This window comes from Pistacia vera, unplaced genomic scaffold (assembly GCF_008641045.1).
Source record: "Pistacia vera cultivar Batoury unplaced genomic scaffold, PisVer_v2 Contig706, whole genome shotgun sequence".
In the NCBI taxonomy this organism is placed as follows: domain Eukaryota; kingdom Viridiplantae; phylum Streptophyta; class Magnoliopsida; order Sapindales; family Anacardiaceae; genus Pistacia; species Pistacia vera.
The window spans coordinates 193,246-220,135 of record NW_022196564.1 but is presented as its reverse complement, the minus strand read 5'-3'; the positions used below and the strand labels follow the sequence as shown (position 1 = coordinate 220,135).

At 32.4% G+C, this 26,890-nt stretch overlaps 2 protein-coding genes and 3 pseudogenes across 2 annotated transcripts; all 5 read left to right on the top strand.

The window, feature by feature from the left end:
* The first annotated feature begins 295 nt into the window (after positions 1-295).
* On the top strand, positions 296-3,075 carry LOC116114317 (beta-glucosidase 12-like). Its single transcript, XM_031400466.1, has 13 exons — positions 296-446; positions 524-593; positions 687-745; positions 864-939; positions 1,141-1,218; positions 1,299-1,386; positions 1,486-1,741; positions 1,856-1,971; positions 2,063-2,277; positions 2,381-2,407; positions 2,501-2,608; positions 2,708-2,813; positions 2,904-3,075. The coding sequence occupies exons 4-13, from the start codon at positions 879-881 to the stop codon at positions 3,073-3,075; spliced, it is 1,227 nt and encodes a 408-aa protein (XP_031256326.1). The 5' UTR covers positions 296-446; positions 524-593; positions 687-745; positions 864-878.
* A 1,233-nt stretch (positions 3,076-4,308) lies between these two features.
* Positions 4,309-4,959, top strand: LOC116114288 (beta-glucosidase 13-like). Its single transcript, XM_031400444.1, has 3 exons — positions 4,309-4,483; positions 4,585-4,690; positions 4,781-4,959. Exons 1-3 carry the CDS (start codon positions 4,309-4,311, stop codon positions 4,950-4,952), a joined length of 453 nt encoding a protein of 150 aa, XP_031256304.1. The 3' UTR covers positions 4,953-4,959.
* A 2,331-nt stretch (positions 4,960-7,290) lies between these two features.
* On the top strand, positions 7,291-9,841 carry LOC116114287 (annotated as a pseudogene).
* Positions 9,842-12,465: 2,624 nt separating this feature from the next.
* LOC116114303 lies at positions 12,466-14,774 on the top strand (annotated as a pseudogene).
* Positions 14,775-15,509: 735 nt separating this feature from the next.
* LOC116114286 lies at positions 15,510-17,889 on the top strand (annotated as a pseudogene).
* The last annotated feature ends 9,001 nt before the right edge of the window (positions 17,890-26,890 follow it).

Below are 26,890 nucleotides of genomic sequence, written 5' to 3'. Positions count from 1 at the left end.
AATTTATGTCGACATTTGGTATTAAAAAACCTGATACTTAAATATCTTCAAAAATTAGAAAGAGGAAACTTAACGTGTACCACTGCTTGTTTCTCCACTTTAATTTATCATCGGTTTTTCACTTTGGACTCTTCAATAATTCCAAGGATTAGACTAAAAATTCTGATATCTAGGTAAACCTTAGGGAGTGTATGGTCATTATATTATACCTAATATGCCTGAAAGTTGCAGTATAAATAGGGGCAATGGGGATGCATTCCAAGTTCAAAACACAATCAAATATGGGTATTATTAAACCGTCTCTTGCACCCTATCTCCTGGTTCTTATCGCTATATTAGCGAAAACACAGGGCATAAGAGCAACAAGTGGTCAAGTCCATAATCTCTTCAATCGTACTAGCTTTCCAAAAGGTTTCGTTTTCGGAACATCCTCCTCGGCTTATCAGGTTCAAATTAATACACTTAATTGCTATATATACATACAACAAATAAATTTCTAAGAAAATTTATACGATTTCCACAGTATGAAGGTGCGGCAGCTACAGGAGGGAGGAAGCCAAGTATCTGGGATAATTTCACTCACGCGCACCCAGGTTTTTACAGTGCCTCAAACATATCTCTGACTGCATGAATTGTTCTCATATCTTATTCTTCGACAACTTTCTGTATTCTTTATTGCACTGCAGAAAAAATAGCGGATGGTAGCAATGGAGATGTAACTGAAGATTTTTACCACCGTTACAAGGTTTTGAGTAGATTATCTCTTCTTTACTTATGTTTGCTATATTAATGTTGCTAACTTCTTTTCTCTTCTCTGTATTGAATATTATTAACAAATTAAAAGGTGACCACTATAATCATAGGAAGATGTAAAGATAATGAAGGATATGAATACGGATGCATTCAGATTCTCCGTTTCGTGGTCTAGAGTTCTTCCTGGTAATATCATTATTTCTCTTCAGTACCTCGAAACAATTTTAGTGAAGAATGAATATAACAACAAATGTACAATTAGTTTATTACAATCATCCATAGTATTCTAGTTAACTTACAACAAATGCCATCAATAGGCTTCCCTTCTTTACATGTTTCAGGGGAGGTTCTAATTTTTATTATAATTGCCCTTTGGCCACAAATCAGGTGGGAAGCTGAAAAGGGGAGTGAACAAGGAAGGCATTCGTTTTTACAATAATCTCATCAACGAGCTAATAGCAAACGGTGATAATTCTAGCCCATTCATCTTTATAGTCTTTTATAAAATATATGCTAATATCTGTTAAACTACCATTTGCGAGCAGGTCTGCAACCCTTTGTGACCATCTTTCATTGGGATGTTCCCCAAGCCCTGGAAGATGATTATGGTGGCCTTTTAAGCTCTCGTTTTGTGTAAGTGAAAATTGAATTTCACACAACACATGCACAAACACAACCCAACCGTTCTCATGACCATATAAGAGATTATTTTAATTATTTTGAAAAATACAGGGATGATTATCGAAACTTCGCTGATCTTTGCTTCAAAGAATTTGGTGATCGGGTGAAGCACTGGATCACTTTTAATGAGCCCTCTAACTTTGCTAGCCAAGGTTATGACACCGGCATTTCGGCACCAGGCCGCTGCTCCAAATATGTAGATGGATCATGCCAGGCCGGAAACTCTTCAACCGAGCCTTACACTGTAGGCCACAATCTGCTTCTTGCTCATGCAGCAGCAGTTCAACTATACAAGCAAAAGTACCAGGTGAGTGACAGCTACTAGGTAATTATTTCTGGTTATATATATGTCAGTGTTCGGCTCTTATAGAGCCAATTGAAGAACTAAAAATTAAATTATGTTACGGTATTCATAAAATAGGCAACTCAAAAGGGACAGATTGGAATAACAGTAACGACTATTATGATGCTACCTTACTCCAACTCCGCATCTGATGTTGCGGCAGCCAAAAGAGCCCTTGATTTCAATCTTGGATGGTAAGTAAATTGACCAAACTGCTCATTAATTAACTAAAGATATTTTAAATAAGAAGCCATTTATAATGGTTTTCTGTAATTTACGTTACAGGTTTTTGGACCCAGTGGCTTATGGTGATTATCCAGCATCCATGCGTGAACGGGTGGGAATAAGACTTCCAACGTTCAGCAAGACGCAATCAAAGAGGCTCAAAAGATCTTATGATTTTATTGGAATAAATTACTACACAACATATTATGCTAGGAGTGTTCCAGCCGCTACTGTCAATATTAGCTACTCAACCGATTCCGGAGTTGAGACGACCCGTAAGTTTGTAGAAGAAACATAACAATACTGCTAGATTTTCCTTATTTGCTTTTGACTCATGTGATTTTTAATGTATTCGTTCTATTTATTTTTCTTTTGCAGCCGTGCGTAACGGGGTCCCCATTGGCGAGCAAGTATGTAAATGAGTCAAAAGAAAAAAAAAAGACTTTTGACATGTGTTCAAATGATTAGAATATTCATGATATATAAATTCTATTGTTTAACAGCCTGGTTCAAGCTTTCTCTACGTTTATCCAAAGGGGATCCGAGATCTTCTGGTTTACACCAAGAGAAATTACAAGAATCCTGTTATTTACATCACTGAAAATGGTGGGAAAAGTTCTTCAATTGATATTCACTTCATCGACTGACCAATTTCATAAGTAATATTAATTAATTTTCTCCAACCTTAATTATGATATTTTCCAGGGGTTATTGATACTAATAATACTGCTACCTTACCTCAAGCCCTAGAGGATCCAGTCAGGGTACTTTACTACTACCGCCATCTTTTATTCCTCCGTAGAGCCATTAAGTGAGTTTGCTTTTCTCATTATTTAGTGAATTAGTCTTTATAATTCAAAGAACTGGTAGTAAATGATCATTTTGATGATATTCCTGGCAGAGACGGTGTGAATGTCAAAGGTTTCTTTGCCTGGACACTTTTAGATGACTTTGAATGGGGCTATGGTTTTACTTTGAGGTTTGGAATCAACTTCGTGGACTTTAGTAATGGCAGCTTGAAAAGATATCCTAAGCAATCGGCTACTTGGTTCAAGAATTTCCTGCAAAAGTAGAGCTAATATAATTTTAATATCAGCATAATGTAATTAATTTCAAATAAGGACATTATGTCCAAAATTTAATAGTTAAAGGTAAAATTATAATAAAATATCTAAGAAAATCCAGAGAATTAGATTATCATCTATATATTTGATATTACACACATGGAAAAGTTAGCTTTTATTCTTTCTCCCGTCCCGTGTTGGATCTAATAAATTTATTGATCTAGACAAAATATTGTATGAATTTTTATTATTATTATATTATTATTATTTATTATTATAAGATTCTTGAAACAAGTGATTATTAGAATTTTACTTTACTTGTTGACTGTTGAGAGAAGAGAGATCGATCGCGTTGACGTTATTTCAAGTTTTGAATATAATTTTTTGTTATAATCTTTTTTGAGCAAGAATATATTTTCTATTATATATATCCCTTGACAAAAAAGCAAAATCAGTACAAATAAAGAACATGGCTTTTCCTTTATTACAGATGTATGTATTGTTATAATCATCACTGGTCTAGTTGCCACATGGTGAAAAAGAAATGCCGTATATAGTCCAACATAAGGACTATAGAAAATAGTCCACATGCATTATATAAAATAGAAAAGATTCTTGCTTATAAAAGACTTTATTGCTTGTAAACATGAATATAATAAACTAAACAAGTGGTAATTATGTATAAAGAAAGCATGCATGGAAGATATCTTGTTGGCTAGAATCAAGAAATTTATGTCGACATTGTTATTAAAAACATGATACTTAAAATCTTCAAAAATTAGAAAGAGGAAACTTAACGTGTACTACTGCTTGTTTCTCCACTTTAATTTATCATCGTTTTTTTTCACTTTGGACTCTTCAATAATTCCAAGGATTAGACTAAAAATTCTGATATCTAGGTAAACCTTAGGGAGTGTATGGTCATTATATTATACCTAATATGCCTGAACGTTGCAGTATAAATAGGGGCAATGGGGATGCATTCCAAGTTCAAAACACAATCAAATATGGGTATTATTAACGTCTCTTGCACCCTTCTCCTGTTTCTTATCGCTATATTTGCGAAAACACAGGGCATAAGAGCAACAAGTGGTCAGTCCATAATCTCTTCAATCGTACTAGCTTTCCAAAAGGTTTCGTTTTCGGAACATCCCCTCGGCTTATCAGGTTCAAGTTAATACACTTATTGCATATATACATACAACAAATAATTTCTAAGAAAATTTATACGATTTCCACAGTATGAAGGTGCGGCAGCTACAGGAGGCAGAAGCCAAGTATCTGGGATATTTCACTCACCGCCCCCAGGTTCAGCCTGGTTCAAGCTTTCTCTACGTTTATCCAAAGGGGATCCGAGATCTTCTGGTTTACACCAAGAGAAATTACAAGAATCCTGTTATTTACATCACTGAAAATGGTGGGAAAAGTTCTTCAATTGATATTCACTTTATTGACTCTGACCAATTTCATAAGTAATATTAATTAATTTTCTCCAACCTTAATTATGATATTTTCCAGGGGTTATTGATACTAATAATACTGCTACCTTACCTCAAGCCCTAGAGGATCCAGTCAGGGTACTTTACTACTACCGCCATCTTTTATTCCTCCGTAGAGCCATTAAGTGAGTTTGCTTTTCTCATTATTTAGTGAATTAGTCTTTATAATTCAAAGAACTGGTAGTAAATGATCATTTTGATGATATTCCTGGCAGAGACGGTGTGAATGTCAAAGGTTTCTTTGCCTGGACACTTTTAGATGACTTTGAATGGGGCTATGGTTTTACTTTGAGGTTTGGAATCAACTTCGTGGACTTTAGTAATGGCAGCTTGAAAAGATATCCTAAGCAATCGGCTACTTGGTTCAAGAATTTCCTGCAAAAGTAGAGCTAATACTTCATTAGATGGTGTTAGATTAAGTGTACATTTTTATTTCAACAAGTTAGAATGAATGAGTCTTGGTTAATTAAGTGAAGTCCAGTCAATAAGCGCTGGGATGAATCTTCTCCTGCCAAGTTAACGTCGGGTTGCAGTTGTAATCATTCTCCAATTTTACTGTTAGTGAAGGTGTTAAATGTACCTTTTCACTAATGATTAGTTATTTAATTAAGCGATTATTACTTTAAACCCTCGAGCCTTGGTCAAAATTAAAACGGTCTCAAGTATTAAAGGTGCATTTGATTCATGGAATGTTGTATTACTAAAAATATTATATTAATGAAAATATAAATTACTCTGAAGATTATTGGGTATGTTTAGAAAAATGTATTTAGGTAGGTAGAAATAAATTGGTGGGTATGTTATATTGATATGTTTGGTTGAGAGGAATAAATTAGTTGGTTTGTTATATGGATTACTAAATTGTCCTCCTTTTTAAATATTAATATAATATTGTTACTATTATTATTTTTTGAATCATTTTTTAACCTCCTACATTTGAGAGTTTTGTTAAAACACCCCAGCAACAAAAAATTTAATTGTTAATAAAAACATCCCCACCCATCCAAGCTATTGCTGACCGCTGACCGTGGATCAGGAAGTGCAACGGAGATGTTCTTTGAGGGGTTTTGAAGAGGACCTGAAAGGGAGTGGATCAGTGCAAGTGGGAATGATTTTTGGTGAAAATGCGACCGAAAAAGCGCCTAGAAAAAGGGAAATCGTCCAAAAAAGCAGTGGGCTTCTCTGGCAATTGAGGGTAGCTCCGGTGATGGGGTTTGGCAGGATTTGAAGAGGAAAAAGAGAGGAGTAAGATGCTGGTGGTTGGCGTCGACGATGATGCTGGAATCAACCCATATCAGGCTTAATATCGGTGGCAACGTAGAGGAAAAGGTCTAGATCCACGACCATATGGCTGTTTCCAACCATCGATTTGGTAAAAAATGGTCAGATCAGTGTACGACCGGTCGTGCACAGGTTCGACAACATTGGCCGACTGTCGGCAATCCTCTTGGATGGTTTGTAAATTGTTTTAAAATCAAGGGCAATACAGTTAAAAACTTTATGCAGGGTGTGCTGGGTAAATTGTAATGGCAAAACAAATATAAATTAATTTTAAAATAAGGACAGTATGTCCCAAAAATTTAATAGTTAGGTAAAATTCATACAAATATCTAAGAAAATCGAGAGAATTAGATTACATCTATATATTTGATATTACACATGGAAAAATTAGCTTATTCTTTCTCCCGTCCCGGTGTTGGATCTAATAAAGAGATTTATTGATCTAGACAATAATTTTATGAATTTTATTATTTATTATTATTATAAGAGTCTTGAACCAGTGATTATTAGAATTTACTTTATTTTTTGACTGTTGAGAGAAGAGAGATCTCGCGTTGACGTTATTTCAGTTTTGATATATAATTTTTTATTATATCTTTTTTGGCAAGAATATATTTCTATTATATATATCTCCATTAGACAAACAAGCAATCAGTAAAATAAGAAGATACATGGAGAATGCTTTCCTTTATTACAGAGTATAATATTGTTAATAATCATCACTAGATCTAGTTGCCACATGTGAAAAAGAAAATGCAGTATAAGTCCAACATAAGGACATAGAAAATAGTCCCACATGCATTATATAACATAGAAAATAGATTTCTGCTTATAAAAGAATTATTGCTTGAAACATGAATCTAATAAACTAAACAAGTGGTAATTATGTATAAAGAAAGCATGTGCATGGAAGATTCTTGTTGCTAGAATCAAGAAATTTATGTCGACATTTGGTATTAAAAAACCTGATACTTAATATCTTCAAAATTAGAAGAGGAAACTTAACGTGTACCACTGCTTGTTTCTCCACTTTAATTATCACTTTGTTTTTCACTTGGACTCTTCAATAATTCCAAGGATAGACTAAAAATTCTGATATCTGGTAAACCTTAGGGATGTATGGTCATTTTATTATACCTATATGCCTGAAAGTTGCCAGTATGAATAGGGCAATGGGATGCATTCAAGTTCAAGACACAATCAAAATGGGTATGATAAAAAACGTCTCTTGCACCCTATCTCTTGGTTCTTAACGCTATATTAGCTAAAACACAGGGCATAAGAGCAACAAATGGTCAAGTCCATAATCTCTCTTCAATCGTACTAGCTTTCCAAAAGGTTTCGTTTCACATCCTCCTCGCTTATCAGGTTCAAATTAATACACTAATGCTATATATACATACAACAAAATAATTTCTAAGAAAATTTATACGATTTCCACAGTATGAAGGTGCGGCAGCACAGGGGGAGGAAGCCAGTATCTGGATATTTCACCCACGCGCACCAGGTTTTTACAGTGCCTCAAACGTATCTCTGACTGCATGAATTGTTCTCATATCTATTCTCACAACTTTCTGTATTCTTTATTGCACTGCAGAAAATAGCGGATGGTAGCAATGGAGATGTCCTGAAGATTTTTACCACCGTTACAAGGTTTTGAGTAGATTATCTCTCTTTACTTATGTTTGCTATTTGATGTTGCTGGCTTCTTTTCTCTTCTCTGTATTGAATATTATCAACAAATTAAAGGTGACCACTATAATCATAGGAATATGTAAAGATAATGAGGATATGAATACGGATGCATTCAGATTCTCCGTTTCGTGGTCTGGGTTCTTCCTGGTATATCATTATTTCTCTTCAGTACCTCGAAACAATTTTAGTGAAGAATGATATAACACCAATGTACAATTAGTTTTAACAATCATCCATAGTATTTCGTTAAACCTTACAACATTGCCATCAATAGGCTTCCTTCTTTACTGTTTCAGGGGAGGTTCAATTTTTATTATAATTGCCCTTTGGCCACAAATCAGGGTGGGAAGCTGAAAAGGGGAGTGAACAAGGAGGCATTCGTTTTTGAACAATATCTCATCAACGAGCTAATAGCAAACGGTGATAATTCTAGCCCATCATCTTATAGTCTTTTATAAAATATATGCTAATATCTGTTAAACTACCATTGCGCGCAGGTCTGCAACCTTTGTGACCATCTTTCATTGGGATGTTCCCCAAGCCCTGGAAGATGATATGGTGGCCTTTTAAGCTCTCTGTTTTGTGTATGAAAATTGAATTTCACACAACACATGCACACACACAACCCAACCGTTCCTCATGCCATATAGATTATTTATTATTTTGAAAAATACAGGGATGATTTTCGAGACTTCGCCGAACTTTGCTTCAAAGAATTTGGTGATCGTGTGAAGCATTGGATCACTCTGAATGAGCCCAATATGTTCTCTTACCGAGGTTATGACTTGGGCAATTGGGCACCAGCCCGCTGCTCCAAATGGGTATATCCAGCATGCGAGGCCGGAAATTCTGCCACCGAGCCTTACATTGTTGGCCACAATCTGCTACTTGCTCATGCAGCAGCTGTTCAACTATACAAGCAAAAGTACCAGGTGAGTGACAGGTACTAGCTAATTATTTCTGGTTATATATATATATATATGCACACACACACACAGGTATGTATGCATTCAGCTTTTACAGAGCTAGTTGAATAACTAAAAAATTAAACTATGTTACGGTGTTCATAGTATAGGCAACTCAGAAGGGACAGATTGGAATAACATTAACGACTGTTATGATGCTACCTTACTCCAACTCCACATCTGATGTTGCGGCAGCCAAAAGAGCCCTTGATTTCAATCTTGGATGGTAAGTAAATTGTCCAAACTGCTCATTAATTAACTAAAGATATTTTAAATAAGAAGCCATTTATAATGGTTTTCTTTAATTTACGTTGTAGGTTTTTGGACCCAGTGGTGTATGGTGATTATCCAGCGTCCATGAGTGAACGGGTGGGAATAAGACTTCCAGTGTTTAGCAAGAGGCAATCAAAGAGGCTCAAAGGATCTTATGATTTTATTGGAATAAATTACTACACAACATATTATGCTAGGAGTGTTCCTGCCGCTACCGTCAATATTAGCTACTCCACCGATTCCGGAGTGGAGACAACCCGTAAGTTTGTAGAAGAAACATAACAATACTGCTAGATTTTGCTTATTTGCTTTTGACTCACATGATTTAATGAATTCTTTCTATCTATTTTTATTTTGCAGCTGTGCGTAATGGGGTCCCCATTGGTGAACAAGTATGTATACGAATCAAAGAAAAAAAAGACTTTTGACATGTGTTTAAATAATTAGAATATTCATAATATATAAATTATATTGTTTGGCAGCCTGGTTCAAGCTGGCTCTACGTTTATCCAAAGGGGTTCCGAGATCTTCTGCTTCACACCAAGAGAAATTACAAGAACCCTGTTATTTACATCACTGAAAATGGTGGGAAAAGTTCTTCAATTGATATCACTTCATTGACTGACCAATTTCATAAGTAATATTAATTAATTTTCTCCAACTTTATGATATTTTCCAGGGGTTTGTGATACTAATAATACTGCTACCTTACCTCATGCCCTGGAGGATCCAGTCAGGGTACTTTACTACTACCGCCATCTTTTGTTCCTCCATAGAGCCATTAAGTGAGTTTGCTTTTCTCATTATTTATTAATTTGCTAATCAGTGAATTAGTCTTTATAATTCAAAGAACAGGTAGTAAACAATCATTTTGATGATATTCCTGGCAGAGACGGTGTGAATGTCAAAGGTTTCTTTGCTTGGACACTTTTGGATGACTTTGAATGGACCTCTGGTTTTACTTCGAGGTTTGGCATCATCTTCGTGGACTTTAGTAATGGCAGCTTGAAAAGATATCCTAAGCAATCGGCTACTTGGTTCAAGAATTTCCTGCAAAAGTAGAGCTAATACTTCATTAGATGGTGTTAGATTAAGTGTACATTTTTATTTCAACAAGTTAGAATGAATGAGTCTTGGTTAATTAAGTGAAGTCAGTAATAAGCGCAGGGATGAATCTTCTCCTGCGAGTGTAACGTCGGTTGCAGTTTGAACATTCTCCGATTTACTGTTAGTGAAGGTGTTAAATGTACCTTTTCACTAAGATTGTTATTTAATTAAGCGATTATTACTTAAACCCTCGAGCCTTGGTCAAAATTAAACGGTCTCAAGTACTAAAGGTGATTTGGTTAATAGAATGTTGTTTACTAAAAATATTATATTAATGAAATATAAAATTACTCTGAAGATTATTGGATATGTTTAGAAAAATGTTTAGGTAGGTAGAAAAAATTAGTGAGTATGGTATATGATATTATTGGTTGAGAAGAAAAATTGGTTGGTATGTATATAGATTACTAAATGGTCCTTTTTTAAATATATAAATATGTTACTTTTATTTTTTAAATCATCTTTTAACCTCCTACATTTGAGAGTTTGTTTAAACAACCCAGCAACAAAAAATTTAATTGTTAACAAAAAATATCCCCACCCACCCAAGCCATTGCCGACTGTGATCGTGGATCAGGAAGTGCAACGGAGATGTTCTTTGAGGGGTTTGAAGAGGACCTGAAGGGAGTGATCAGTGCAATGGGAATGATTTTGGTGAAAATGCGACCGAAAAGAGCCTAGAAAAAGGGAAATCGTCCAAAAAAGCAGTGGTCTTGGCAATTGAGGGTAGCTCGGTGATGGGTGTTTGGCAGGATTTGAAGAGGAAAAAGAGAGGAGTAAGATGCGGTGGTTGGCGTCGACGATGATGCTGGAATCAACCCATCAGGCTTAATATCGGTGGCAACGTAGAGGAAAAGGTATGATCCACGACATATGGCTTTTTCAACCATCGATTGGTAAAAAATGGTCAGATCAGTGTATGGCTGGTAATGCGCAGTTCCGACAACATTGGCCGACTGTCGGCAATCCTCTTGGATGGTTTGTAAATTGTTTTAAAATCAAGGGCATTATGTCCAAAACTTATTAGTTAGGGGTAAATTGTAATGGCAACAAAATATAAATTAATTTTAAAATAAGGACATATTGCCCAAAAATTTAATAGTTAAAGGTAAAATTTAACAAAATATCTAAGAAAATCAGAGAGAATTAGATTATCATCTATATATTTGAATTACAACATGGAAAAAGTTAGCTTTATTCTTTCTCCGTCCCGGTGTGGATCTAATAAAAGATTTATGATCTAGACAAAATAATTTTATGAATTTTATATTATATTATTATAAGATTCTTGAAACAAGTGATTATTAGAATTTACTTTATCTTGTGACTGTTGAGAGAAGAGAGATCGATCGCGTTGACGTTATTTCAGTTTTGATATATAATTTTTTATTATAATCTTTTTGAGCAAGAATATATTTCTATTATATAATCTCATTAGACAAACAAGCAAAATCAGTAGAAATAAAGAACATGGCTTTTCCTTTATTACAGAGTAATAATATTGTTAAAAATCATCACTAGATCTAGTTGCCACATGGTGAAAAAGAAAATGCAGTATATAGTCCAACATAAGGACTATAGAAAATAGTCCCACATGCATTATATAAAATAGAAAAATGATTCTTGCTTATAAAAGAATTTATTGCTTGAAAACATGAATAAATAAAATAAACAAGTGGTAATTATGTATAAAGAAAGCATGGCATGGAAGATATCTTGTTGCTAGAATCAAGAAATTATGTCGACATTTGGTATTAAAAAACCTGATACTTAAATATCTTCAAAAATTAGAAAGAGGAAACTTAACGGGTACCACTGCTTGTTTCTCCACTTTAATTTATCATCTGTTTTTCACTTTGGACTCTTCAATAATTCCAAGGATTAGACTAAAAATTCTGATATCTAGGTAAACCTTAGGGAGTGTATGGTCATTAATTATATATATGCCTGAAAGTTGCAGTATGAATAGGGGCAATGGGGATGCATTCCAAGTTCAAGACACAATCAAATATGGGATTATTAAACCGTCTCTTGCACCCTATCTCTTGGTTCTTATCGCTATATTAGCTAAAACACAGGGCATAAGAGCAACAAGTGGTCAAGTCCATAATCTCTTCAATCGTACTAGCTTTCCAAAAGGTTTCGTTTTCGGAACATCCTCCGGCTTATCAGGTTCAAATTAATACAACTAATTGCTATATATACATACAACAAATAAATTTCTAGAAAATTTATACGATTTCCACAGTATGAAGGTGCGGCAGTACAGGAGGGAGGAAGCCAAGGATCGGGATATTCACTCACCGCGCACCCAGGTTTTTACAGTGCCTCAAAGTATCTCTGACTGCATGAATTGTTCTCATATCTTATTCTGCAACTTTCTTATTCTTTATTGCACTGCAGAAAAAATAGCGGATGGTAGCAATGGAGATGTAACTGAAGATTTTTACCACGTTACAAGGTGTTTGAGTAGATTATCTTTCTCTTTACTTATGTTTGACTATTGATGTTGCTGGCTTTTTTCTCTTCTCTGTATTGAATATTATTAACAAATTAAAAGGTGACCACTATAATCATAGGAAGATGTAAAGATAATGAAGGATATGAATACGGATGCATTCAGATTCTCCGTTTCGTGGTCTAGAGTTCTTCCTGGTAATATCATTATTCTCTTCAGTACCCGAAACAATTTTAGTGAAGAATGAATATAAAACAAATGTACAATTAGTTTATACAATCATCCATAGTATTAGTTAAAATTACAACAAATGCCATCAATAGGCTTCCCTTTTTACATGTTTCAGGGGAGGTTCTAATTTTATTATAATTGCCCTGGCCACAAATCAGGGGGAAGCTGAAAAGGGGAGTGAACAAGGAAGGCATTCGTTTTTAATAATCTCATCAACGAGCTAATAGCAAACGGTGATAATTCTAGCCCATTCATCTTTATAGTCTTTATAAAATATATGCTAATATCTGTTAAACTACCATTTGCGAGCAGGTTGCAACCCTTGTGACCATCTTTCATTGGATGTTCCCCAAGCCTGGAAGATGATTATGGTGGCCTTTTAAGCTCTCGTTTTGTGTAAGTGAAAATTGAATTTCACACAACACATGCACACACACAAACCAACCGTTCTCATGACCATATAGAGATTATTTAATTATTTTGAAAAATACAGGGATGATTATCGAAACTTCGCTGATCTTTGCTTCAAAGAATTTGGTGATCGGGTGAAGGACTGGATCACTTTTAATGAGCCCTCTAACTTTGCTAGCCAAGGTTATGACACCGGCATTTCGGCACCAGGCCGCTGCTCCAAATATGTAGATGGATCATGCCAGGCCGGAAACTCTTCCACGAGCCTTACACGTAGGCCACATCTGCTTCTTGCTCATGCAGCAGCAGTTCAACTATACAAGCAAAAGTACCAGGTGAGTGACAGCTACTAGGTAATTATTCTGGTTATATATATGTCAGTGTTCGGCTCTTATAGAGCCAATTGAAGAACTAAAAATTAATTATGTTACGGTATTCAAAATAGGCAACTCAAAAGGGACAGATTGGAATAACAGTAACGACTATTTGATGTGTACCTTACTCCAACTCCGCATCTGATGTTGCGGCAGCCAAAAGAGCCTTGATTTCAATTTGGATGTAAGTAAATTGACCAACTGCTCATTAATTAACTAAAGTATTTTAATAAGAAGCCATTTATAATGGTTTTCTGTAATTTACGTTACAGGTTTTTGGACCCAGTGGTTATGGTGATTATCCAGCATCCATGCGTGAACGGGTGGGAATAAGACTTCCAACGTTCAGCAAGAGGCAATCAAAGAGGCTCAAAGGATCTTATGATTTTATTGGAATAATTACTACACAACATATTATGCTAGGAGGGTTCCTGCCGCTACTGTCAATATTAGCTACTCAACCGATTCCGGAGTTGAGACGACCCGTAAGTTTGTAGAAGAAAACATAACATACGGCGAGATTTTCCTTATTTGCTTTTGACTCATGTGATTTTTAATGTATTCGTTCTATTTATTTTTCTTTTGCAGCCGTGCGTAACGGGGTCCCCATTGGCGAGCAAGTATGTAAATGAGTCAAAAGAAAAAAAAAAGACTTTTGACATGTGTTCAAATGATTAGAATATTCATGATATATAAATTCTATTGTTTAACAGCCTGGTTCAAGCTTTCTCTACGTTTATCCAAAGGGGATCCGAGATCTTCTGGTTTACACCAAGAGAAATTACAAGAATCCTGTTATTTACATCACTGAAAATGGTGGGAAAAGTTCTTCAATTGATATTCACTTTATTGACTCTGACCAATTTCATAAGTAATATTAATTAATTTTCTCCAACCTTAATTATGATATTTTCCAGGGGTTATTGATACTAATAATACTGCTACCTTACCTCAAGCCCTAGAGGATCCAGTCAGGGTACTTTACTACTACCGCCATCTTTTATTCCTCCGTAGAGCCATTAAGTGAGTTTGCTTTTCTCATTATTTAGTGAATTAGTCTTTATAATTCAAAGAACTGGTAGTAAATGATCATTTTGATGATATTCCTGGCAGAGACGGTGTGAATGTCAAAGGTTTCTTTGCCTGGACACTTTTAGATGACTTTGAATGGGGCTATGGTTTTACTTTGAGGTTTGGAATCAACTTCGTGGACTTTAGTAATGGCAGCTTGAAAAGATATCCTAAGCAATCGGCTACTTGGTTCAAGAATTTCCTGCAAAAGTAGAGCTAATACTTCATTAAATGGTCTTGGTTAATTAAGTGAAGTCCAGTGAGCAAGCGCAGGGATGAATCTTCTCCTGCCAAGTTAATGTTGAGTTGCAGTTGTAATCATTCTCCAATTTTAATGTTAGTAGAGTTGTAATCTAACACCTATTGAGGTGGGGAATTGACATTAATAAAAAAATCACTTTTTCTAAATATTCAGCTTCGTTTATAATAAATCTTTAGTAAGTAGCTAGTTAGTGAAATATACATTGATTTGTTTATGTACTCAAGCTTGTAAAAAAGAAGCAAACGAAATAACTCTGTAGTAAATAACTAGCTAATGAATGTAATAAATATAAATTATCTCTAAATGATCTGATGATAAAAGATCAAATGAGAATTTAATATGATCTTCTAAATTCAAATCTTCTTAATAATAAATGAGCAAGATTAGGATCTAATATAATTTTAAAGTTAAGATCTCCAAAACTACTATTACAGATAATTATTTAATAAAGAGATTATTACTTAAACCTCTTGGAGGTTTGGTCAAAATTAAAACCGGCTCAAGTACTTAAAAGAATTATGCAAAACCCACTGCCATATGTCAGATGTCAGCAATTTTTCGTTATTTTAGACAGAAGAGGGGCAAAACAGTCAGAACAGTTTAATAAAAAAAGTAAATAATTAATAAAGAAGCAAGAGATTTGCTTTATGAAAAAACCACTTCAAAATTAAAAAATCACTATTAGTGCATGGCATTATCAATTAATTTCGTGTCTCGTGGTGACTGATGAAAGCTGCCAATTGACACATATTTATGAATATTTATTACATGGACCATTCTATGTCTCCCATGGTCCTTCAATTTAGGATTATGACCATGGTCCGTGACTCTTTGCTTTGGAACACTGGAGTGAGCCACACGCAGTTTGACAGTCGCTTCTTACGATGAACTGAAGATCCCAGATTTCTATGCATTCTTAAGTTAATTAATTTCTTTTTTATTGTTTAGACCGTTTGGTTTACTATTCTATGTTCTTAAGGTAGGATTTAAAAAAAAAAAAAATTAAATTGAGTTAGGTTATTTTTATAAAAAAAATAATTCTAAATATTTTGAATTAAACAAAGTAGAATTGAATTTTAAGAATATTAAAATAATAATTTTTTAAGTTTTTAGGATATGATAATGAAATAAGATAAGATAAAAATAATAAACGAAAGAGACTGTTAATTACTTGCTTTATTAAATAAATTAACTTTTAAACTTTCTATTGAAGTCGACCGTGAAAAAGTTTACTTTTCAATATTTGGCGTTTTGCTATAAACCAGATGGGAATCTAAGTGGGGGAGTGAGTGTATTTAGGAATTGGATCGATTCTAAAAGTTAATTATTAATTCCCACGAATATATATATATATATATATATATATATATATCTGATATTCAATTAATTGCAGGTCAGCAGCCCTCTGTGACTATCTTTTGCGGGGATCTTCCCCAGGCCCTAGAGGGATGAGTACGGAGACTTTTTATTTACAGATCGATAATCCATTACTGCAATTGCCAGGGAAATAGAATTTTGTAACCACAATATATATAGATTTCCCGATATTTATTTTGGAAAATTAATACAGGGATGATTGTCTTGATTTTGCTGAACTTTGCTTCAAAGAATTTGGTGACCGTGTGAAGCATTGGATCACTATAAATGAGCCCTCCATGTACGCATTGGGTCCCCAGGCCGCCGCTCCAAATGGGTAAATGAGGCTTGCCAGGCCGGAAACTCTGAGCCTTATGTTATTGGCCACACTCTCATACTCTCTCATGCCGCAACTGTAAAACAATGGAGGCAGGGGCAGATCCTGTTGTCAATTTAAAAAAAAATTATTAATATATATAATTTCTGAATTCTGATAAACCCTAACATAAATATTAATGGACAGAAATATTAATGTATAATTAATTTTTATTTTGATCAAACCTAACAGAAATTTTTGGATCCATTATTGAATACATGCAATAATACCAGGTGAGTGATAGCTACTTTAGGTACCGGTGCTAATAATTAATATTTGAAGCACTAAAACTAAAATTATGATATATTGTACTGTAATTTTGGCGATTCAAAAGAGTAAGATTGGAATAACATTAACCAGTTCTTGGTTGATACCTTACTCTGATTCGAAACCAAATGTTGAGGCAGCCAAAAAGAGCACTTGATTTCAGTTTTGGGTGGTGAGTAAATCATGTCAAAACCATTCATTGATTAATTTACCAGAATTCACCAAGGAGCAATCAAAGACGATCAAAGGATTTTATTGGATGAAATTACTACACTTCGTATTATGCTGTTAATGATCCTGTTGCCAATCTTGTCAATATTAGCTATTCTACAGATTCTCTTGTCCACTCGTAAGTTCGTAGATCAAACTAAATTAACAATATAATTCATAATAATAATCCTAATTTTTTTAAGTGTAAATTATTCTAGTTTGAGATTACATTATATTTATTCTTAACCCTTCATGTTTATATATTTTTCCTCTTGCAGCCAAGCGAAGAGGGATCCTCATTGGCCCACAAGTATGTATATCTGTCAGGGAAATAAAAAGAAGAACATTAATGTTCAATTAACGAGGATATACATTAATACTAAATTCGTTTAACAGGCTGCTTCAAGCTGGCTCTATGTTTATTCAAAGGGGTTGCGAGATCTTCTGACTTACATAAAGGAATATTACAACAATCCTCTTGTTTATATCACTGAGAATGGTAAGAAATCCTTCCATCACTTCATAGACTGACCAAATGAAAAGTTAACAAATATATACAGTATTATGTAAATTTATTTGTTAATCATACTCCATTTAATCTTGAACTCCGACAGGATTAGTAAGTTTAATAACACTACCTTACCACTTGAGGAAGCCCTGAAGGATCCCATGAGGATAAATTACTACTACTACCATCTTTTGTTTCTCCAAAAAGCCATTAAGTGAGCTTCATTTCTCATCATCGTTCATTTGCTAATCAGTTTATTAATATTTGTTTAAGAAAGTGAAGAAGAATTCATGATAAATAAGTTTGTGAGGGAGGGTGGGAATGTGGAAGGTGACTTTGCGTGGTCACTTTTAGATAACTTCGAATGGAACTCTGGTTATACTCTGAGGTTTGGTATCAACTTTGTTGGCTATAATAATGGTTTGAAAAGATATCCAAAGCAATTAGCCATTTGGTTCAAGAATTTTCTGCAGAAGTAGAGTGGTAAGATCATACTACTCTAAGTCTTCGCTAATTGAAGGAAGTGCTAAATTTGTATGTGCTCATAATTTCTCTGTGTACTGTAATATATTCTTAATAACTTATCAATGGTTTGGTTCCGTAATAATATCAGATATATAATTGGTTTGGGTTGACTGCAAGATGATGAGAAGAATGGAGGTTGTGATCATTTATGCATGACACAAATCGTCAATACATCATGATACTTTCGCTGTTAAGAAGTTGGTTAAAATTAAGAAAACACAAAAATCAGAACGATATGGTGACATGCATAATTCAATTCAAATATTATTTAATTATAAGATTGTTTTAGAACAGTAATCCCTTTTGAAATAATTCGATCTATAGAAATCCTAGACATTGGTTAGAAGCAAAGTTGAGTTATGGCAGGTCAATGTCTTTTCCTCTTTTGCCTAATACTTCTGGTGGGATTTTTGGCTGGCGCAACCGATGCTGCAAAACCAAGCCCTTATTCGGAGTCGTTTAACCGCAACAGTTTTCCGACAGGTTTCATATTTGGCGCTGGATCTGCTGCTTTGCTTACCAGGTGTATTTATATATGCCATTAGGCTCAAAAAATGGAAACATATATAATTAAGAAAACATGAAACTAAACTTGTATATATGAAATATGATTTATTCATCTATTAATTTTGGTTTTCTAATATTAATCTTTTCAGTCTGAGGGAGCAGCATTTGAAGATGGAAAGGGAAAAAGTATATGGGATACTTTCGTTAGGAAATATCCAGGTCTCTTTGATCTTTTATTTATCCTTCTCTTTGATTCTTCTCGTCTCTCTAAAGGGTATTAAATATAATGTTGATAATTTATTTTGAATTTACTTTCACGTCTCAAAATGCATCTGAAATTGGACAGCATCATATATAATGCATGGTTGATGTTTTTCTTTAAATATTTAACATAAGAAGGGTAAGCCAGATCATATAAAAAAGTAAATTACAATTAACTATGATTAATTGATTTGTTTCAGCTGGCAGTATAAGCTTCGGCCTTTACTGAAGTGGCCACGGCTCACCTGCATATATAATCTTCTATTCAACTGTATAGTGAGAGAGCTTAGAGCTTTCGGATCCCTTTTTCTGAATTGTTTATTGATTTAATTTACAAAAAAACTTAGGCAAAATTAAGCACATCAACAAATGTGTTGCATGGTTGAAAAGAATAGAATCTGCACTAATGTCCACTGATCTCCAGACTGTTGTTTTGATTAGGTTGAAAAATAACGTGTGAGGCTTCTCTATCTTTTAAACGTGTTTCTTGCCACATAATCACTTTTTTATAACAAAATAAGCTTGTTAAACTTCATTAATGGCACTGTACGTACGAGGTCATTCCAACCAACACATTAATAAGAGATGGAAAAAGGAAAACAAAATGAATAGAAAAAGGATTAACAAGTTACATCATCTCGTTGATTCTAGGTTGCATTACTGCGGGCATTCTTGGCACATATATAGTCAAACACATTATAATCGGTAATTAAGTATTGTAATATTATTTATAATAGAATGTTATAATTAATTAAAAAATCATATCATAAATTTATAATATAATGTTATAATAATTTGATTAAGTATTGTGTAAATTAGTAAATTACTAATGTTTATAATATAATGTCATAATCAATTAAGTAATCATTTAATTATGTAATGTTATATTAATTATATGATCATATTATAATAGTATAATGTAATGTTATAATGAATTAAGTAATCATACTATAAATCTATAATTTAATATTATAATTAATTAAATTTCAAATCATTTGATTAATATACTAATGTTTATAATGGAATGTTATAATTGATTAAGTAATCATATTATAAATATATAAGGTAATGTTATAATTAATTAAATTTTTAATCGTTTAATTAAGTAATGTAATAATATAGTAAATTAGTAAATTACTAATGTTTATAATGTAATGTTATAAATTCATAACTAATTATGTAATTATGTAATCATTTAACTATGTAATGCTATAATTAAGTAAGTGATCATAATATATAATGTAATATAATAATATTATAATTTAATTGAGTAATTATTTAACTATAATGTAATGCTTAATTAATGTTTATAAGGTAATGTTATAATTAATTAAATTTCTTATCATTTAATTAAGTATTGTGCTAATGTTTATGTAGTAAATTAGTAATTACTAATGTTTAAAATATAATATCATAACTCATAATCAATTAAGTAATTATTTAATTATGTAATGTTATATTAATTATATGATCATACTATAATAGTATAATGTAATGTTATAATGAATTAAGTAATCATACTACAAATCTATAATTTAATATTATAATTAATTAAATTTCAAATCATTTAATTAATATACTAATGTTTATAATGGAATGTTATAATTGATTAAGTAATCATATTACAAATATATAAAGTAATGTTATAATTAATTAAATTTTTAATCGTTTAATTAAGTAATGTAATAGTATAGTAGATTACTAATGTTTATAATGTAATGTTATAAATTCATAACTAATTAAGTAATTATGTAATCATTTAACTATATAATGCTATAATTAAGTAAGTGATCATAATATAATGTAATATAATAATATTATAATTTAATTGAGTAATTATTTAACTATAATGTAATGCTTAATTAATGTTTATAAGGTAATGTTATAATTAATTAAATTTCTTATCATTTAATTAAGTATTGTGCTAATGTTTATGTAGTAAATTAGTAATTACTAATGTTTAAAACATAATATCATAACTCATAATCAATTAAGTAATTATTTAATTATGTAATGTTATAATTAATTATATAATCATACTATAATGTAATGTTATAGTGAATTAACTATTAAGTAATCATACTATAAATTTTTAATGTAATATTATAATTAATTAAATTTTTAATCATTTAATTAAGTTTGTACTAATGTTTATAATAAAATGTTATAATTGATTAAGTAATTATACTATAAATCTATAACGTAATGCTATAATTAATTAAATTTCTAATTATAAGTCAATTAATTAACTATTTAATTATGTTATAACTTATAAGTCAATTAATTAAGTAGTAATCAATTAATGTAATGCTATAATTAATTATACTATAAATCAATTAAGTAATGTTATAAAATTATAATTAATTAAGTAATCATTTAACTATAATGTAATGTTATAATTGATTAAGTATGATATTTAACTAGTAATTAAATTTATTAATGTTTATCAATTTATCATATATAATTAATTAATTACTAATTTATTATAGATATACTTAGAACTTGATAATTGAAGTAAATAACTAAATATATTATTACTCAATCAAATATACTATTTTATTCAAAAATAATTCTTTTAATAACATTAAAAATGTAAAACACTTTTAATTGGATCATAATTCCAATTATTCACTTAATTGATTAAAACTTTAATATTAATGTATTATAACATATTAAAGCTTTTAATATGGTGTAATTTATATGTAATAAGTATAATTGTATTCGTATATTTATTTAATTAGGTTATTTTAAAAATTTAACTTTTTCTATTTTAAATTTTTTTATATGTAAAATAATAGAAACTCCCCCATTATTTACATTTCACAAATATTTCATTATAATCCAAGTTTCAAAATAGGTTCTAAACAGGTTTTAAAAACAGGTTCCAAAACAGACTCCAAACAGGTTTCAAAACAGGTTCCAAAGCAGGTTCCAAATAGGTTCCAAAGCAGGTTCCAAACCGGGTACCCCCTACAGGTTCCAAACAGGGTACCCTTTTTACAGGTTCCGGTTCTGGTTCCGGTTCCTCCACATGCAAGAACCGGAACCGGAATCGCACAGTAGCGGTTCCAAAAAATTGGAACCGGAACCTACCCGCACAGTACAAGTTCTGGGTAGGTTCCGGTTCTTACCCCTAGTTCCGATTCTACCCGTTACCCGTGCTCACCCCTATCCACAAGTACTTGGAGATGAGTATGGCTCGTTATTAAGTGTTAAGATAGTGTAAGTTGTGACTTGTATTTCCATAATCAGAACCATGTGTTTAAGTGGTATAGATTAATTGTAATGGATCTTGGATGAACAGGGATGATTATCTAGAATATGTGGACTTTTCCTTCAAAACATTTGGCGACCGGGTGAAACTCTGGGTGACTATCAATGAACCAAATGGATTTGTCGTGAATGGTTACAATGGCGGTTCTTTGCTCCTGGTCGACGTTCTAGCTATGTTGGAACTTGTCCTGCTGGTGATTCGGCTTCCAAACCCTATATTGCAACACATCACGATCACTTACATCTTTGTCATGCAGCTGCGCCTGTAAAATTGTACAGGGAGAAATACAAGGTTTGTAAACAATTAGGATACATATAAGGCCAATTCAAATTAGCATGGAGCTGAAGATAGGCTACTTATTATCAATCATTAATTAACTTCATCTTATATTGTGGGCACAGCCGTTTCAAAAAGGGAAAATTGGGATTACAATAGTGACCAACTTCCAGTCACAGGGCTGCCTCCAGAGCCATGGATTTATTAAATTAAGTTTGAAGTAGGAAATTACTTCTCAAAGTATTGGTGGTGTAGGTTTGTAAACCCAATCACATTTGGTGAATACCCCAAGAACATGCAAAGTATAGTGGGAAGAAGATTGCCCAATTCCACTGAAGCACAATCCAAGATGCTTAAAGGGTCCTTGGATTTTCTTGGTATGAACCACTGTACCACAAATTATGCAGACAATGATCTTTCATTCAATGGTTTCAATCTTAGTTATACTGCTGACAGACAAGCCAATCTCACTAGTATGCTCAATATTTTGATTGATTAGATCAATAATTTTTTTTTTTCCAATTATATTTAGAATTTATATCCTTAATAATTATACATTTTATTGCCACAGCTGAAAAGAATGAAGTCCCGATGGGCACATCAGCAAGTTTGATTACCTTAAATTAGCCCTTCCTTCTCTCAGATATTTAATTGGAGTGAAGAAATTACATTAGTAATCACTGATACGTTCATGTTATCAATGACTTTATTTATGTAGACTGCTTTGAGGTGGCTGTTCATCTATCCAAAGGGATTGCAAGAGTTTTTGTTGTATATAAAGGAGCATTACAACAATCCAGTAATTTACATCATTGAGAATGATAAAACGATTAATGATCATATCATTTTTAAATATTTTTATTATCACCACTCAAATACTAAATACTATTTTTTGTCTTTTCAGGAATGGTAGACAATGCTTCTAATTTGCCACTTAAAAGATGCTTTAAACGATAAATTAAGGATAGCATATCACCATAGTCACCTAATACATCTCTTGAAATCAATTAAGTAAGTAATAATTATTATATTAAAACACAACTAGAAGCACATTTGTCTAGTAATTTTCAATGATTGTTAACGGATTTTGATGATAGGGATGGTGTTCATGTGAAGGGTTACTATATCTGGTCATTTTTCGATGATTTCGAATAGGACGCTGGTTACACTTTCCGATTTGGCATCACTTATGTTGATTACAAGAATAACTTGAGACAACACCTCAAGTCCTCAGCTTATTGTTTCAAAAAGTTCCTCATGAATTAACTTTTACCTTTGAAATATAACCGTTTTATAGCAGTTGGAGAGGTCTTTTTTGTCATTTTCTTTTCCCATTTTTTTCTTAAAATTGGCCCTAAACTCTCATATTTTCTCACAACTCAAATTCTCTTATTCTCTCATTTTCTCTAATCTCTATTGAAATCTCTCAATTATTCTCTTTATCTCTTTGTTATCAATTTGCTCTTATTTTAATTTTTATTATTTTTTGTAATTTTCAATTTATATTTCCAATTTTTCATATTCCAATTCTCCTTCTTTAATTTTTTATTTCTTCTACATCAATTTTTTTTTCAACTATAATGGATAGATATTTCTCTCCCATCAATTTCAATGATGAAGGAAACTACTATCCTAGTCCTAGTCCCGTTGAATTTACTAACATAAATGCAGGAGGAGATTCAAATAGTCTCGCTTTCCCAGTCTCAGAATCCGATACACCTCAAAATATGCCCCCGATTCCTCCCATGCTACTACACCTACAGCTCCCGGTGGTTCTAGAAGTCGTCCTCGTAATCATCGTCCTCGTCCAACTTCATCTCAAGCTGAAGCAGGTTCATCAACCGCTGTTGAAACTGAAGACAGACACACATCAGACGATTGGGTGCATTTCGACAAGTTTTACTAGATAGAAAACGGAGTTCAAGTCAAGAAAACAAGATGCAAATATTGTGAAAATATTTATAAAGCTGATTCAGGTAATGGTACTAGTACTTTGAAAAGGCATGCTAATAAACATATTGCTCAACATGGAAATAGAGAAACCAATCAAACTCAAATAACTAATATGGGTAGTACTTGGCGTTATAATTCTGATGTATATAGGGAACAATTAACTTTATATATTGCTGCAACTGATTAACCTATTAATATGGCTGAAGATAAATATTTTGAAAGATTTATTAAAAATTCATTTTTTCCAGGATTTAAAAGTTATTCTAAAACTGCAACTAGAAATGATTTAATAAAATTGTTTGAGAAAATGAAATTAGAATTAAAAAAGAAAATACATAGTTGTCATATTATTGTGGCTCTAACTGCCGATATTTGGAGTGGTAGAGCTAAACAAGATTATATTTGTAGACTAGTCATTATTTTGATAACGAATGTAAATTAAATAAATCTTTATTAGGATTTAGATTAATGGATGTACATCATAGTGGTCGACAAATTTATAATAAAATTATTTAAGTTTTATTATAAATTTGTATATCTTATAACATCAGGTTATTGACTGTTAATAAGTTTGGTTAGTACAAAATTGGAGTGTTACAGGCATAATCATTCTTGTCTTATAAATTAAGATAACAGTAAATTTTAGGGGTTTTTTTTTTATATTTTCCATGTCCTATAAATATATAAGAAAATTTAGGATTTGGGTTTACTTTTGGTTTGTTAGAAGTGTTATCTCACAACAATTTTTTTACAACAATTTGATATTAATGTACATTGGAGGAAATAATGGTGACATTTTTTTATATATTATCTACTTGATTGTTTACAGTGTAAAAGTAGAACTTATTAGCTATAAGCAAATTGCTCACTAAGCTCCAGATCATGTGTGAGAATCAGCTTAAGCTTGTAGTAGCCTTAGCCTACTTGAATTTGCTTTTTGACTAAGTTTGTAGTTGGGTTGTCATAAATGCTGTGCTTTCTTTTCCTCATTTGCTAGAACTTGGAATAAAAGTTTCAGGTGTATTTTCTTTTTAAATATCGACGGTACAATGAAAGTATCATTAAATAAATTGATGAAAACAAATATGTGTAAGTTATATGAATGTTTGGTTACAACAAATCATTTATTATGAATAATATGTATGCTAGCTAGTAGTAAAAGCAAATTGATTGCATGAATGATTTAATTGGTAAGAATATAATATATTTGTCATTTCAAAAAACTGATAGGGGTGTAATATAATTTTATAAGTGTTTATTTATCATTTTTTTTAAAAATAGGGGGGTAATTGATAATTTTCTGGAGACTCGGTACTGGAACCTGTTACACAGGTACTCGGAACTAGAACCTGTGACACAGGTACTCAGAACCGGAACCTGTGACACAGGTTTCGGTTCCAAGTTTTTAGGAATCAAAATCGTCGATTTCGGTTTCGGTTCCAAATCAAAGGAACTGGCCAGTTCCGGTTCCTTCAAAAAAGGGCGAGTACCCGGACTTACCCACCCCTAATCACAACCCCTACAAATTCGATTCCAAAGTTATCATTCAAAAAATTTGAGACAAAACTCAATCAATGGTATTCACTAAATACCACAGTAAACTAATTAGTACTAATTGGTTAAAGAAAAAGAAGTAAGAATATAAAGTAATAGGGAAACTTTACCAAGTGTTGAAGTTGACCAGCAATGCGATTAATTCCATGCTTCCTATACAAAACACTGCAACCTTGACAAATAGCCCAAATCATAAAGTCACAAACACAAACATAGAATCAATAAGAACATAAAACAAAAGTAACTAATTTGTACATATTAAGACCCACATAAAAAAAATAATTAAATTACAACACTAAATTATGCACACTCATATCTTATACCGCTTGCACGCTTATTATTCATATCAGAAATAGCCACTCCAACGTATTTGGTGCCTACATCCAATGCCACGAGTCACCCTTGTTTTGCAATGTTTGCGTTGTTGATATTATGGAACAACGTCGAAGCGGACATGTACCTTATCTAATATAAAAAATCGGTAAATCACTCATTTCATAGATGAACTCCAATTCTAAGTCTAAAATAAATAAAGACAGTATTTAACCATTTAGATTTCTTAGGTTGAGCGAATCATTGGACTCACATAAAACAACATGAAAAATCTCAACAAAAGCCCGCTAAAATTTGATTGATGAAGCAATAAAACAAAGTTATAATAATTTGAATGCCACTGAAGCATTACAGTATCTTACATATAAACATATTCAACACATACAATCACATTCCTCGTTATATAACCGAAAAGAGAGTCCAAAAACCTTCAAACATATTCAATAAAACAATAATTGAATACAAACCCACTTGCAAAATCAATCTAACATGTTGATTGACTCATCAAACTCGCATAAAACACATTCCTCGTTATATAACCAAAAAGAGAGTCCAAAAACCTTCAAACATATTCAACAAAACAATAATTGAATACAAACCCACTTGCAAAATCAATCTAACATGTTGACTGACTCATTAAACTCGCATAAAACACATTCCTCGTTATATAACCAAAAAGAGAGTCCAAAAACCTTCAAACACATTCAACAAAACAATAATTGAATACAAACCCACTTGCAAAATCAATCTAACATGTTGACTGACTCATCAAACTTGCATAAAACAACATGAAAAAA